The sequence below is a fragment of the Salmo trutta genome, chromosome 4 (genome assembly GCF_901001165.1).
Source record: "Salmo trutta chromosome 4, fSalTru1.1, whole genome shotgun sequence".
Lineage (NCBI taxonomy): Eukaryota > Metazoa > Chordata > Actinopteri > Salmoniformes > Salmonidae > Salmo > Salmo trutta.
Genome location: NC_042960.1, coordinates 51003464 through 51019217, shown reverse-complemented (window position 1 = coordinate 51019217; position 15754 = coordinate 51003464). Strand labels below are relative to the sequence as shown.

General features: G+C 45.1%; 1 protein-coding gene across 4 annotated transcripts in view; it reads left to right on the top strand.

The window, feature by feature from the left end:
• LOC115192544 (casein kinase I) overlaps nt 1-15754 on the top strand; it is a 53795-nt gene that overhangs the window by 22911 nt on the left and 15130 nt on the right. For all 4 annotated transcript variants that reach the window (XM_029751168.1, XM_029751167.1, XM_029751171.1 and 1 more), the window contains exons 3-6: nt 5404-5473; nt 10817-10965; nt 11224-11458; nt 11822-11907. In XM_029751168.1, the coding sequence (XP_029607028.1) occupies nt 5404-5473; nt 10817-10965; nt 11224-11458; nt 11822-11907 (540 nt within the window). The remainder of the gene's footprint in view (nt 1-5403; nt 5474-10816; nt 10966-11223; nt 11459-11821; nt 11908-15754) is intronic.

Here is a 15754-nt window from a genome sequence, read left to right as displayed (position 1 = left end):
ACCTAAGCCCCTTTTTGATCCAGAAAACTCTGCAGCAGTGCCTGATTGACAGCCAAGATGGGAATACACAGTTGTCTATTTGTCTCCCATGTCTTACATGATGACTGTTTCAGTAACATGCTCTATTACCCTGAGGTTCTTCCCGGAGAGGGGTCAAGGGGCAATCTCCTGGGAGCTGTGGCAATATTGTCCTTTGTGCCCAGGAAGGCGTGTCCATTGGCAGGGTGGTACAGGCCTCGTCTGATCTCTCTCTCTCTCTCTCTTTCTCTCTCCGTCTGTCAGCTGTGATGGAGCTTGATGATCAGCTGCAACCGTAATCCACCCAGAGCTCCGTTGGTAGCACAGTGTTCAGACGAGCTCAGGAAAACATTAATGGTTCAAATTAAAACCCGCCATTGATCATGAGATCTGTGACATAACAAGATGTTGACGAGCCTTAAGCATCTTTCTTGGAATTAACATGCTAATAGGGCAAGCTTGACAGGGAAATTATATCTCCCTTAGTACTACTACTAGGCTACTTCAGGCTTGGCTGTGAAACTAATTGGCTGATGCTTTTTAGTTAGTCCTTTTGTTGGAGAGCGGTGTGGCGGTGGCAGCTGAGGAGGAGAGAGGCTGCTGCAGCAGCAGGTCTGACACTGAAGTGCCCTTTAGCCCTGCAGGTCAGCTGCCCTGGACACCAGCCCTGCCTCGTCACACTCCAACATTTGTAAAACACACAAAAAAACAATATCTGCTATACTATAATGTTAAAAAAAATCACAATTCATGAAAAGGATATTGACAAAAAGATTAATTGTTACTAGTTAGCCTATTTGTAGATGAGCTGTTTTTATCTTCTCAGAGCACATGGGATAAGTTTTGTGATGTCCACTGTTGAGCAGCATGAGAGGTGATTAAGTTACACTTAGAATTCACTGCTGAGCTAAATATCTTAACTATAAGTTAATTATCTAAGTGTCAAATAAGTTTTCTTTAGCTCAGGGCTCCAGTTATGCATTTGGTTTGCTAGCTTGCAAAATCAATCTTCTTGGTTAGAGCAGAGACGATCAATCCCCTCCTGGATCAAGTGTGAGTAGCCTTTTGAGGTAGTTGTATAACTTTATGAGCTGGGTTGTCCATCTCTGAATTCGTTTTATGTTCGCTTGGGTTTTTAGTATTTATCAGCTATCGGTATTTGCTAGCAATTTCTTAGCATCATAAAAAAATATCTATATGTTTACAAAGAAATGGCGCCCCTTGTGTGCAATACCGGTAATACTGTATACCCCAGTATGGTACGGGAACAGAATGAAGATATGGAAATCTGTTCACATAAATTGTCTGAAAGGGACTGAAGCACCCTCCTACCCCACAAACAACCCATTTTTAACAGACACCTGTGTAGAATACATTTGTTTAATATAAGTGCATTATCCATTAGGCAGCCTATGCATTAGTCTTTACAAGCACAAGAGCGTGATTTCATTTGCATATTAGATTTATGGAGAATAAGCGGTAACCTTACGTTACACATAATCTGCTTTTGGCCTGCAAATTTCCTGAAAAGAGCAGCTGTAGGGACATCCTTAAATGCTTCAGGTTCTGAGCGTTGGTGCATAAGCACTTTATTCCAGTGTTTTCTTTTAAAAGGCTGGGTGTGGTGACTGGGCATCGAGAGGGTCACTATAATTTTGGAGAGGCAATGAAAGGAAGTTAATGAACCCTTTAACCCGGGAAGTTACCTACCGGTGCTGTAGATATTATTTCCTGGGTTGGTTTGGTTATTTGCACAGTTATCTGCAGGGATGAGTCTGAATCTCAGCGCGTAAAGCCGCCATAAGCCTCTGTTTTCCACTGTAAGCATTTTAGAGGGTCCTGTGGTTTTGTGCCATCTGTTTTTTATTTACATATTGTTCCCACATTCTCCCTCGTAGAGAGGCTGAGCTTTCCTCTACTGATGTCACAGACAGTACCTCGCCCTGACCTTCCTCCCTGCCCAGTCATGTTCAGCTTCACTCAACCAGTCTCTCTCTCTCCTCAGATATCCACTTAAGATGGATGACATGTGCCAAAGATGATCTATTATATTAACAACATAGCTAAGTGACCGCTCTAACCATGGAAATGCATGTCCTCAATGATTGAAGGCAGGCGAGATCAGGTGGGACCATTCTAGCCAACGTGTGTGAACAACAGGCACAACTAAGTCGTTTTTCTCAAAGTTGCAACGTGCATCCACTTATATTAGTACATTTGTAACAGCCTAAACATTACGAAACTTTTTTTTTTTAGTATTTTACCCCCATCTGCCAAATTTCGATCTTGTTTCATTGCTGCAACTCCCCACTGGGAGGGGAAGGTCGAGTCATGCGTCCTCCGAAACATGACCCGCCAAACCGCGCTTCTTAACACCTGCCCGCTTAACCCGGAAGCCAGCTGCACCAATGTGTCGGAGGATACACCATTCAACTGACGACCGTGGTCAGCCTGCAGGCACCTGGCCCGCCACAAGGAGTCGCTAGAGTGCGATGAGCAAATTAACCCCCCCGACCCTCCCCTAACCCGGACGACGCTGGGACAATGGTTTGCCACCCTATGGGACTCCCTATCACGGCCGGTTGTGATACAGCCCGGGATCGGACCCGGGTCAGTAGTGACGCCTCTAGCACTGCGATGCAGTTCCTTAGAGTGCTGCGCCACTCGGGAGGCCACATTATGAAACTTCTAGTCAATCCAATAAGCCTCGTGTAATTCGAGACACTCTCATAGACCTCCATACAAAAAAGGGCTTATCTCACAGGGACAGATTTTGGGTGGAGTAAATCCTCTCGCTTCGCCTCTTCCTCTCTGGATGTGCACAATGTTCAGACTAATCTGAAAACAGGATAGGTGGAAGCGAAGCAGTACGCCAGGGGCCAACAGGGAATTTGCATTTATTCTTTCTACTCAGTTTGGAGGAAGGAGTGGAGATGTGCTTTAGACTATTGATATGCATCGCCACCCTGATAGCTGTTTGTCTGGGAGTAGGCTGGTGCTGGGTGGATGAGAGGTGTTGAGTAGGCTGGTGCTGGCCTGAGTGTCTGACGTGTAGCCTAGACTGATGGCAGGGTTTAGGGCTGGGCGATATGACCTAAAACTCATCTCTATTTTTTTCAAACTTATGGGCGATTCATGATATACACTTTCCGGTCAAAAGTTTTAGAACACCTACTCATTCAAGGGTTTTTCTTTATTTTTACTATTTTCTGCATTGTAGAATAATAGTGAAGACATCAACACTATGCAATAACGCATATTGAATCATGTAGTAACCAAAAAAGTGTTACACAAATCAAAATATATCTGAGATTCTTCAAATAGCTTCCCTTTGCCTTGATGACAGCTTTGCACACTTTTGGCATTCTCTCAACCAGCTTAATCTGGAATGCTTTTCCAATAGTCTTGAAGGAGTTCCCACATATACCGAGCACTTGTTGGCTGCTTTTCTTTCACTCTGCAGTCCGACTCATCCCAAACCATCTCAATTTGGTTGAGGTCGGGGGATTGGTCATCTGATGCAGCACTCATCACTCTCCTTCTTGGTCAAATTCCACAGCCTGGAGGTGTGTTGGGTCATTGTCCTGTTGAAAATCAAATGATTGTCCCACTAAACCCAAACCAGATAGGATGGCGTATCGCTGCAGAATGCTGTGGTAGCCATGCTGCTTGTGTGCCTTGAATTCTTAATCACAGACAGTGTCACCAGCAAAGCACCCCCACACCATAACACCACCTCTTCTTCCATGCTTTACAGTGGGAACCACACATGCAGAGATCATCCGTTCACCCACACCGCGTCTCACAAGGACACGGCGGTTGGAACCAAAAATCGCCCATTTGGACTCATCAGACCAAAGGACAAATTGTCACTGGTCTATCGTCCATTGCTTGTGTTTTTTGGCCCAAGCAAGTCTCTTCTTATTATTGGTGTCCTTTAGTAGTGGTTTCTGTGCAGCAATTTGACCATGAAGGCCTGATTCACACAGTCTCCTCTGAACAGTTGATGTTGAGATGTGTCTGTTACTTGAACTCTGAAGCATTTATTTGGGCTGCAAATTCTGAGGCTGGTAACGCTAATGAACTTATCCTCTGCAGCAGAGGTAACACTGGGTCTTCCTTTCCTGTGGCTGTCCTCATGAGAGCCAGTTTCATCATAGCACTTGATGGTTTCTGCGACTGCACTTGAAGAAATTATTAAAAGTTCTGTATTGACTGACCTTCATGTCCTAAAGTAATGATGGACTGTTTCTCTTTGCTTATTTGAGCTGTTCCTGCCATAATAGGGCTATTTGGTAAAAGACCAAGTCCATATCTTCTGTATACCACTCCTACCTTGTCACAACACAACTGATTGGCTCAAACGCATTAAGAAGGAAAGACATTTCCCAAATGAACTTTTAACAAGGCACACCTGTTAATTGAAATGCATTCCAGGTGACTACCTCAGGAAGCTGGTTGTTGCACATTTATAAAACACAGACTAAACAGCTGGTATAACAATCTTTATTTGACTAAAATGCTGGTAGCGATATGTGGGACTGTAATGTGTGCACGATGAACTGAGCATACATTTTCCAGAATCTATTTTGGTAGTGTCTGCTCTGCTCGGAATTTGAGGACTTGAAACATAAACAGGGTATGGTTCAAAAGGTTAACTTGTCTAGTACAGTAAAATAAAAACCTCAAATGCAAATAGTGAATTGAAACCATTTGTCAGTGAGGAAGAAGTGATCTCTCATCTTTGAGTGGGAGGGGCTTGGGGGAAAGAGGCGACGCAAGAGGTTTCACTCTCGCCAAAATAAGCCCACTGCTTTTCTATGTGCTTATTTTGAACCTAAGCCCCCCCCCCCCCCCCCCCCCTTGGGACAACGACTCCCATTGTTAGGGCGGAGACATGAGCATCTCGTCATTATATACAGATCTCTGGTGTAAATGGGAAGATGCACAGCACAGAAGGTGCGAACGAGATGAGACAAAAAAGACAAACACGAGAACAAGTGGACATAAACGCTCATAAAAACAGAAACATATTTCTACGATACAGGCATTCTAAATATCGTGCAGAAATATACATTGTAATGAATTTGATGTCACCCAGCCCTGTAGTTATTCCTGTAATGTGATGAGCAGCTGATTGAAGCGTGACCCTCTGTCTCTGGCCGTGTGTTCCGCACTCACAAACCAGCTTAACCTGCTATTATGGCAGGGGAGGGAACAAGACCGGGAGTATGAGTGTGGTTTAGCTGACAGTACAGAATGCTCTCCATCCAATCATGGGAAATGGCTAAGTCCCAGACTTCAAACGTGCATTTCCAGATCTTGCTAGCTACATTTAGTTTATAATTGCATAATGCCCTGGTTTCTCTTTCTCTTCTTTTTCAGGAACCAATAAAGTCCCGGGCGCCACAGCTTCATTTGGAATATAGATTTTATAAACAGTTGGGAAGTTCAGGTAAGCACATATAACTGTTGTTGTTGATACTTTATAACTGTTTTAATAACACTGCGTTAGCTAGTAGAATCAGCTGGGTGGATGGAGCTCTTCTCTGTAGCTAGAAGATGTGATGGCTCTGCCCCCTCTGTGTAGTTGGTTGATCCCTAGCAGGCGCAGGCCCGACATGGCTGTGTGCTCACTCTGTGCTGTGGGGCTGTGCTGTGCCTCCAGCCCTTTGATGTGGCCGCTTGGCTTCAGAGGCGAGAGGTGGGGCAGTAAGATCAGATGGTGGGGAGGGACAGGAACTTGGAACAGCCCACAGCACAGCTCGGCCAGCCTTCGTTTTTCATCCTCTCACTAGAACCTTGCAGCTTCATATTTCATTGATAATCTCTGACATTGGACTGCTGCTTTTTTTAGCCAAAGATGATACTTTTCATCATTAGTTAGTCACTTTCTATGAGCATCTGATCTGTCAAGAAAGTGAATATTTACGGTACGTAAATAGATTGTATTGTATTTGATCGCAGGTAGGGATAAGCTGAATGTTTGTATTCTAATTAGGCCTACCCTGACTGACTGAGGACACTGGTCGTTGATCCTTTTAGCCTTTGTAAAGGAAAAGGATGAACAGCTTGGGCAAAGCCTGACTGCACCCATTTTGTTCACTGGAGTGGAAGGCAGAACACACACACACACACATGCTTGTCTTATAGAGAGTGCATGTCACTGCGCCCAGTGATCTTCTCTGTCACAAGTGTCTCTCTTTTTCTCTCGTAGTGAGCTGATCACCTGCCAGCTGTCTGTCTGTGCCAGGGCAGCAGCTCCACTGTGTTAATAGGAAGTTGGAGTGCAGGGCATTAGGGCTGTTCTAGGCTAGTCTATTTATAGATGGCCGTCTCTGTGCAGTAGGGCCATTATTAGAGTATTTCTGCTTCTATGTCTGGTCTCAGCACTGTCTCCGGCCTGCCTGGAGAAGAAAGCCCAGGGAAACTCTCCCATGATGCAAAGGGAATAGGTCTGGCCTATCTCTCTGTCAGCTGTCCTTCGTGTGATCTGTCTGACTGGACCAGAAGTTGTATTTCCAATCCCAGGCAGCACTACAGCACACCAGTATTTAGCTGCCTTACGCCTATTTGGGAACAGAGTCACACGAAGTTGTTTGTTGATCCTGGTCCGTTCATTGGATAGTGAGTCTTTATCCCCAACCCTTGGGCCTAACGATTGGACGAGTTCAGCCAGCAGCCCCTCTGGCGTTTGCACTGGTGCGTTAAACACATCCTGACTTCCTCTCCCCTCTCCTCCCCCGGCCACTGTGGCAGAGGGACCACCAGAGGCCTGCTACCATCTCATAGGCTGAGCTAAAGATGGAACCACTGATTATGGTGCTTCAGCTTCCCCCACATTATAGAATAGAGGGAAGTGTTCCTCCAACTGGTGGCTACATTCATTCAAAAATGCACGTGAGGAATTATGAAAGTCTTCTTCAAGCCACTGGCTTCTGCTGATCCTTCTGTAAACCCTATGGTACAGATGGATACAGGCATGTAGTTGTTTTTACAATATGAATGTGGCAACATAAGGGTCAAGTCCTGGTCTTAGCAATGTCAGCTCTACATGGTGCTTAAAGCTGAAGAGCTTATCTAGTGTTAATTCTCTCTTGCCCTGGAAAGAACCCAAACACGAGAAGAACACGTTCAGTTACACACACTAGCTGGTCTAGCCTGACCACGCCCCAACTCCACCATTAACCACTGAGCATGGGGCGTCGGAAGTGAGACATCATCCACTTTTTATGTCGCTATCAATAATTGAACTGGATGACTGGTTGACTGAGCTCACAGTCCGGATACGCCTGGATGGTCTTCTCTCAGTGTACGAGACCCGTCTCCTTATGAGATGATTAACATGTTCGTGTGAATATTTAGTGAACCATCAAGGCTCTGCTTAAAAGCATTGTGAGAGACTGTTGGTCAGATGGCCGCGTGTGTGTGTCCTTCTGCCATGCCTACTGCCCAGGTGTCTTGGGAGTGATAAATCAGTGCCATTTTGAGTGTGAGGTTGCAGTGATGTTCTGTGGTCCACCCTGTTCATCCAGTCCAGAGCAGTCTGGATATTTGATGTACTGCCTGCCTGGTGATGGATAACAGGATCTAACACTGAGTCACACAGGCTCTCTGCAGGAGAGGCAGGCTGGCCCGGACGATCACGTTTCAGCCTGGCTACATCTCCACAGTGTCACCCACTCGGCCTAATGGAATCAGCGCCTCCTCTTCTCTCCCCGATGCACTCAGCATTCTAAATGTTTAATAGAGACCGCCTCCCTGTCGGGCTCGGCCTGAACTTTGACATTTCATTGTAGGGCAGCGTTTCCTAACTCTCCTCGGAAACCCAAGGGGTGCACGTTTTGGTTTTTGCCTGAACACTACACAGCTGATTCAAATGATCAAAGCTTGATGATTAGTTGATTATTTAAATTAGCTGTGTAGTGTTAGGGCAAAAACCAAAACGTGCACCCCTTGGGGTCCCAAGGACCGAGTTTGGGAAACGCTGTTGTAGGGTGACGTTGTCTGCCACAGTGCTCAGACTGAGAGGGGCCCCTGTCTGAGACAATACACTGGATTGTTCCTGACACGTTTCACTCGTGTTTGGAGAGAGTGGGTTATGAGCGGTGCACAGAATGGCACTGGGAGGCAGCAGAATAGACTTTGAAGCTTTGTGGTGTTATAACGGACAGGAGAGCAGACAATTATATCTGTCATGAATCACAATGAAGAATGGCTTCTAGGAAACCACTCGTTCCTTGCATAAGTGCTTTTATAACAGGCATGATTGGCCCGGGTTATTTTTACACTGGAATAACACATCCACATGATTAGGTCTAGCTGTTGTAAAGAATAAAATCATTCTCTTTTTGAATGGTTTCTCTGAAATGGTCATTTTGTTCTAGGCCTATTCCACGTCAGGTTAGTCTTTTCCCCAGCAGTTGTTCTTGCTGTGTTTACTGCTCTCTAGTTGGGAGACGGGTTGTTCTAGCGTAGGCACTTTCCTGTTGATGAGTGCATTGGCAGGGCTGAATGCCCTCACTCCAGATGTGGGCGGGCTTTGATGAGTCAGCTTCCTGGTTGGTCGCTTCCGCCTTATCCATCATCGCCATTATTACCAGGCAAATCCTGCTGTCTAACGAGGCCCAGGACACGTGTGTGGCTGTGTGAGATCTGCGTTGCTTCTCTGTGGGAGTGACGTGAGGGGTGATCAGGTCAATTCTGCTCTAGTCACCCCCCGTCCCCATCCCCTCCCCACATTCAAACACCCCAAAGGCCAGCCTGCAGTACTACTAAAGCTGCCGTACCTCTCCTCTCTCTGGCGGCATCGGGGGCCGCCTGCCGGGAAAGGAGCATGCAGTCCCTTTGGCACAACTGCCGGCCAAGGAATGGAATGAAGGCCCCTGGCGTCGGGTACTGGTCTGGACTGGTGAGGCATAACCTGGAACTGTATGTGACCTTAGAGGCTGGTCCATAAGGCCATGAGGGTCATAAATGGCCATTACCCTTTGTTCTATTCCGCATAGGGAACAGAGTCACTGTTCAACTAGAAGTCTCCTCTTCAGAAGGGCATTTTACTGTGATGATAAACCCTAAATTCCTCCCAGGTCACACATGAGACCACATGACAGGGTGTGTTGGCAAAAAAAATGTTTTGCCGGCACAATGCATCATCAACATTGACAAGTTTGTTTTGTTTAGCCTTCTTGTTGTTCTTATCGAAACCGCCTCCTGGGCTGTCATGGTGGCCATAGCGCCTGTGTTGACTTCCCACACACGTAGGCTGCTCTACAGTATACAGTGCATTCGGAAAGTATTCAGACCCCTTCCCTTTTTCCACATTTTGTTCCGTTACAGCCTTATTCAAAAATGGATTAAAAAACATCCTCATCAATCTACACACAATACCCCATAAGGACAAAGCAAAAACAGGTTTTTAGACATTTTTGCAAATGTATATAACCCCCCGAAATTGAGCTCTGGTGCATTCCATTGATCATCCTTGAGATGTTTCTACAACATGAAGTCCACCTGTGGTAAATTCAGTTGATTGGACATGATTTGGAAAGGCACACACCCACGCCTATCTATATAAGATCCCACAGTTGACAGTTCATGTCAGAGCAAAAACCAAGCCATTAGGTCAAAGTAATTGTCCATAGATCTCCGAGACAGGATTGTGTCAAAACATTTCGGCAGCATTGAAGGTCCCCAAGAACACAGTGGCCTCCATCATTCTTAAATGGAAGAAGTTTGGAACCACCAAGACTCTTCCTAGAGCTGGTTGCCCGGCCAAACTGAGTAATTGGGGGAGAAGGACCTTGGTCAGGGAGGTGACCAATAACCCGATGGTCACTCTGACAGAGATCCAGAGTTCCTCTGTGGAGATGGGAGAACCTTCCAGAAAGACAACCATCTCTGCAGCACTCCACCAATCAGTCCAGAGCAAAGTACAGAGAGATCCTTGATGAAAACCTGCTCCAGAGCGCTCAGGACCTCAGACTGGGGTGAAGGTTCACCTTCCAACAGCTCAACAACCCTAAGCACACAGCCAAGACAATGCAGGAGTGGCTTCGGAACAAGTCTCTGAATGTCCTTGAATGGCGCAGCCAGAGCCAGGACTTGAACCCGATCAAACATCTCTGGAGAGACCTGAAAATAGCTGTGCAGCGAAGTTCTCCATCCAACCTGACAGTGCTTGAGAGGATCTGCAGATGAGAATGGGAGAAACTCCCCAAATACAGGTGTGTCAAGCTTGTAGCGTCATACCCTAGAATACTCAAGGATGTAATCGCTTCAACAAAGTACTGAGTGTAAAGGGTCTGATTTACTTATGTAAATGTGATATTTCAGGGGGGGGGGGGGGGGGGGGGGGGGGGGTTTATACGTTTGGAAAAATTTCTAGAAACCAGTATTTGCTTTGTCATTATGGGGTATTGTGTGGAGATTAATGAAAAAAGACAATTTAATCAATTTTAGAATAAGGCTGTAATGTAACAGAATGTGGAAGAAGTCAAGGGGTCTGAATACTTTCCGATTGCACTGTATCAACATGCCTCTAGGCTCTTTCATGTCAGCAAATCAAAGCCCCAATGCCTTCCTTTAACTACGACCTTTCATGCCATCCATAGGCCCTCTGCCTCAAACTTCTTTAGCTGGGGCCTAATGCTTTTGAAATATCTGTGGCTCTTGTGATGCTAAAACAGATGGTTAGTAATGAAAGCCTTTTTTAAACCTTTAGGATGCTAGCATGCCCCCTGTAAGCTGTGTGGTCCTGTTCATATATCACGTGTCCCTGCTTGTCTCTGTGTTGCAGAGGGTATTCCTCAGGTGTACTACTTTGGGCCATGTGGGAAGTACAATGCCATGGTGCTGGAGCTGCTGGGGCCCAGCCTGGAAGACCTGTTTGATCTCTGTGACCGCACCTTCTCCCTCAAGACCGTCCTCATGATAGCCATACAGCTGGTAAGAATGTAATAGTTGTTTACTTGAGTGTCCTACTGGTGCCCAACCCATAGCTTATAAGACTACTTTCAGTGAATATTCACAGTATGTCAGGCACATAATTAGATAGTGAATGATGGGATCACTACGATGTCAGCCATCTTTATTCCTATCGCTGTGTTGTCATTCTCTTGGCTGTGAGGTTTACAGCATTTGAAAAGTGTCCTGAAAGAGTTTGAGATCCTATCTTGTCTAAATGCTCTGTGTTCTGCCTCCCAGATAACGCGGATGGAATTTGTCCACACAAAAAGCTTGATATACAGAGACGTCAAGCCGGAGAATTTTTTGGTGGGGCGGCCGGGCAGCAAGAGGCAGCACACAATCCACATTATCGACTTCGGGCTGGCCAAAGAATACATCGACCCCGAGACCAAAAAACACATCCCATACCGGGAGCACAAGAGCCTTACGGGAACGGCGCGCTACATGAGTATCAACACACACCTGGGGAAAGGTGAGAAATTATCATGATCACACATGCTGCTGTGTTATTGGAAATAAGCTGTTTTTTAAACCCTAAAGATATACATTTTCTTTCCTAATCCTGTAAATTTGTCCTGGGCTGTTGATTATCAAGTTCTCCGTTATGTTCAGGAAGGGCCACATCTTAACTTGAGAACTGTACGCATATCTGTAAAACATTACTTCCATGTGGATCTTGCATTCATTGATTGAATTTGAGATTTTCACATTAGGACTTAAGCCTAGTAGTGTATATATAGTTGACAGGGTGGATAATTGAGAGATTATAGTTTTTTTTTAAATTTGTGTGCTGTTTCTGCGTGTGTCGTTAATGAACTCTTCTCCTCTCCTCCAGAGCAAAGCAGGCGGGATGACCTGGAGGCTCTGGGTCACATGTTCATGTACTTCCTGCGAGGCAGTCTTCCCTGGCAAGGCCTGAAGGTATACACTTTCATGATATCTACATGACTTCAGGCACATTCACCCTGCTGCTAAATAACCGATGTCACTGAAAAGACATGTTCCTCTATATCTGTTTATCTACAAAATATAGAAACGTATTATTTTCACACATGTTGATGCTGAGGTGGTGCTTGAGATGATGAGTATGAAGTTGAACATTTTTGAAATTTCCCTTTAAGGAAGAGGAAAACATGCTTAGGAAAAATGCCATGTCAATAGTGCTTTTGTAACCATACACTGAAAGGATTTTCACCTCCTGAGATTTAAATGTCATCATATTATAACATAAGTCACTTCCACATGTTCCCCTGTGAGGTCCTCTCCACCCAGGCTAGTGTCAGGAAGAGGACCTGCAGTATATACAGTGCCTTCAGAAACCTTTTCTTTGTCCACATTTTGTTGTGTTACAAAGTGGGATTAAAATGGATTTAATTGTCCTTTTCTGTCAACGATCTACACAAAATACTCTGTAGGGGAAGAAAAATGTGAACATTTGTTAAACATTTATGAAAAATAAAGCACTAATATATCTTCATTAGATAGGTATTCAACCCCCTGAGTCAATACATGTTAGAATCACCTTTTGGCAGCGATTACAGCTGTGAATCTTTCTGGGTAAGTCTCTTAAGAGCTTTGCACACATGGATTGTACAATATTTGCACATGCTTCTTTTTAGAATTCTTCAACCTCCGTTAAGTTGATCGTTGCTCGACAGCCATTTTCAAGTCTTGCCATAGATTTTCAAGCCGATTTTAAGTCAAAAATGTAACTAGGCCACTCGGGAACATTAAATGTCGTCTTGGTAAGTAACTCCAGTGTATATTTGGCCTTGTGTTTTAGGTTATTGTCCTGCTGAAAGGTGAATTTGTCTCCCAGTGTCTGTTGGAAAGCAGATTAAGCCAGGTTTTGATCTAATATTTTGCGTGTGGTTAGCTCTATTCCGTTTCTTTTTATCATAAACTCCCTAGTTCCTGCCGATGACAAGCATACCAATAACATCATGCAGCCACCACCATGCTTAAAAATATGAAGTGGTACTCAGTGATGTGTTGGATTTGACCCAAATATAATGCTTTGTATTCAGGACATAAAGTTAATTTCTTACCCAAATGTTTTGCTGTTTTACTTTAGTGCTTTATTGCAAACGGGAGGCATGTTTTGGAATATTTTATTCTGTACAGACGTCTTTCTTTTGACTCTGTCAATTAGGTTAGTATTGTGGAGTAACTATAATGTTGTTGATCCATCCTCAGTTTTCTCATCAAACACTAACTATTTTAAAGTCACCATTGGCCTCATAGTGAAATCCCTGAGCGGATTCCTTCCTCTCTTGATACACGATCTAAAGTGTAATTAATAACTTCACTGTGCTCAGAGGGATCTTCAAGTTTCTTTTTTTTGCCCCTATACCAATAGGTGTTGGAAAACCTCCCTGGTCTTTGTGGTTAAATCCATTTTAAATTCACTGCTCGACTGAGGGACCTTGCAGATAATTGTAGGTGTGGGGTACAGAAATTAGGTAGTTGTTCAAAAATCATGTTAAACACTATTATTGCACACAGAGTGAGTCTATGCAAAGTATTATGTGACTTGTGAAGCACATTTTTACTCCTGAACTTTAGGCTTGCCACAACAAAGGGGTTGAATACTTATTGATTTAAATGTTTAATTAATTTGTAAAAAATGTCTAAAAACGTAATTCCATTTTGACATTCCAGTGATAAAGAAAATCTCCATTGAATCAATTTTAAATTCAGGCTGTAACACAACAAAATGTGGAAAGGGGTGTAAAACAGCTTCATATCCAATGCTCCTTATAGGACACATCACTGCACTCTATACTCTGTAAACTGGTCATCTCTGTATACCCGTCACAAGACCTACTGGTTGATACTTATTTAATAAACACTCTTAGGCCTCACTCCCCCATCTGAGCTACCTACTGCAACCTTCATCCTCCACATACAACACCCGTTCTGCCAGTCACATTCTGTTAAAGGTCCCCAAAGCACACACATCCCTGGGTAGCTCCTCTTTTCAGTTCGCTGCAGCTAGCTGGAACGAGCTGCAACTGGAACAAGCTGCAACAAACACTCAAACTGGACAGTTTTATCTCCAACTCTTCAGTCAAAGACTCAATCATGGACACTCTTACTGACAGTTGTGGCTGCTTTGTGTGATGTATTGTTGTCTCTACCTTCTTGCCCTTTGTGATGTTGTCTGTGCCCAATAATGTTTGTGGTGCTTCCATGTTGTGTTGCTACCGTGTTGTCATGTGTTGCTGTCATGCTGTGTTGTTGTCTTAGGTCTCTAGGTAGTGTTGTGGTGTCTCTTTAGGTAGTGTTGTGGTGTCTCTCTCTCTCTAGGTAGTGTTGTGGTGTCTCTCTCTCTCTAGGTAGTGTTGTGGTGTCTCTCTCTCTCTAGGTAGTGTTGTGGTGTCTCTCTCTCTCTAGGTAGTGTTGTGGTGTCTCTCTCTCTCTAGGTAGTGTTGTGGTGTCTCTCTCTCTCTAGGTAGTGTTGTGGTGTCTCTCTCTCTCTCTAGGTAGTGTTGTGGTGTCTCTCTCTCTCTAGGTAGTGTTGTGGTGTCTCTCTCTCTCTAGGCAGTGTTGTGGTGTCTCTCTCTCTCTAGGCAGTGTTGTGGTGTCTCTCTCTAGGCAGTGTTGTGGTGTCTCTCTCTAGGTAGTGTTGTGGTGTCTCTCTCTCTCTCTAGGTAGTGTTGTGGTGTCTCTCTCTCTCTCTCTAGGTAGTGTTGTGGTGTCTCTCTCTCTCTCTAGGTAGCGTTGTGGTGTCTCTCTAGGTAGTGGTGTCTCTCTCTCTAGGTAGTCTTGTGGTCTCTCTCTCTCTCTAGGTAGTGTTGTGGTCTCTCTCTCTCTCTCTCTAGGTAGCGTTGTGGTGTCTCTCTCTCTCTCTAGGTAGTGTTGTGGTGTCTCTCTCTCTCTCTCTAGGTAGCGTTGTGGTGTCTTTCTCTCTCTCTCTCTCTAGGTAGTGTTGTGGTGTCTTTCTCTCTCTCTAGGTAGTGTTGTGGTGTCTCTCTCTCTAGGTAGTGTTGTGGTGTCTCTCTCTAGGTAGTGTTGTGGTGTCTCTCTCTAGGTAGTGTTGTGGTGTCTCTCTCTAGGTAGCATTGTGGTGTCTCTCTCTCTCTCTCTCTAGGTAGCGTTGTGGTGTCTCTCTCTCTCTCTCTCTCTAGGTAGCGTTGTGGGGTCTCTCTCTCTCTCTAGGTAGCGTTGTGGTGTCTCTCGCTCTCTCTCTCTAGGTAGCGTTGTGGTGTCTCTCTCTAGGTAGCGTTGTGGTGTCTCTCTCTCTCTCTAGGTAGCGTTGTGGTGTCTCTCTCTCTCTCTCTAGGTAGCGTTGTGGTGTCTCTCTCTCTCTCTCTAGGTAGCGTTGTGGTGTCTCTCTCTCTCTCTAGGTAGCGTTGTGGTGTCTCTCTCTCTCTCTAGGTAGTGTTGTGGTGTGTCTCTCTCTCTCTCTCTAGGTAGCGTTGTGGTGTGTCTCTCTCTCTAGGTAGTGTTGTGGTGTGTCTCTCTCTCTAGGTAGTGTTGTGGTGTGTCTCTCTCTCTCTCTAGGTAGTGTTGTGGTGTGTCTCTCTCTCTCTAGGTAGTGTTGTGGTGTCTCTCTCTCTCTCTCTCTCTCTCTCTCTAGGTAGCGTTGTGGTGTCTCTCTCTCTCTCTCTCTCTAGGTAGCGTTGTGGGGTCTCTCTCTCTCTAGGTAGCGTTGTGGTGTGTTCTCTCTCTCTCTAGGTAGCTTGTTGGTGGTCTCTCTCTCTCTCTCTAGGTAGCGTTGTGGGGTGTTCCTTGTTTCTCTTCTTCTCTAGGTAGCGTTGTGGGG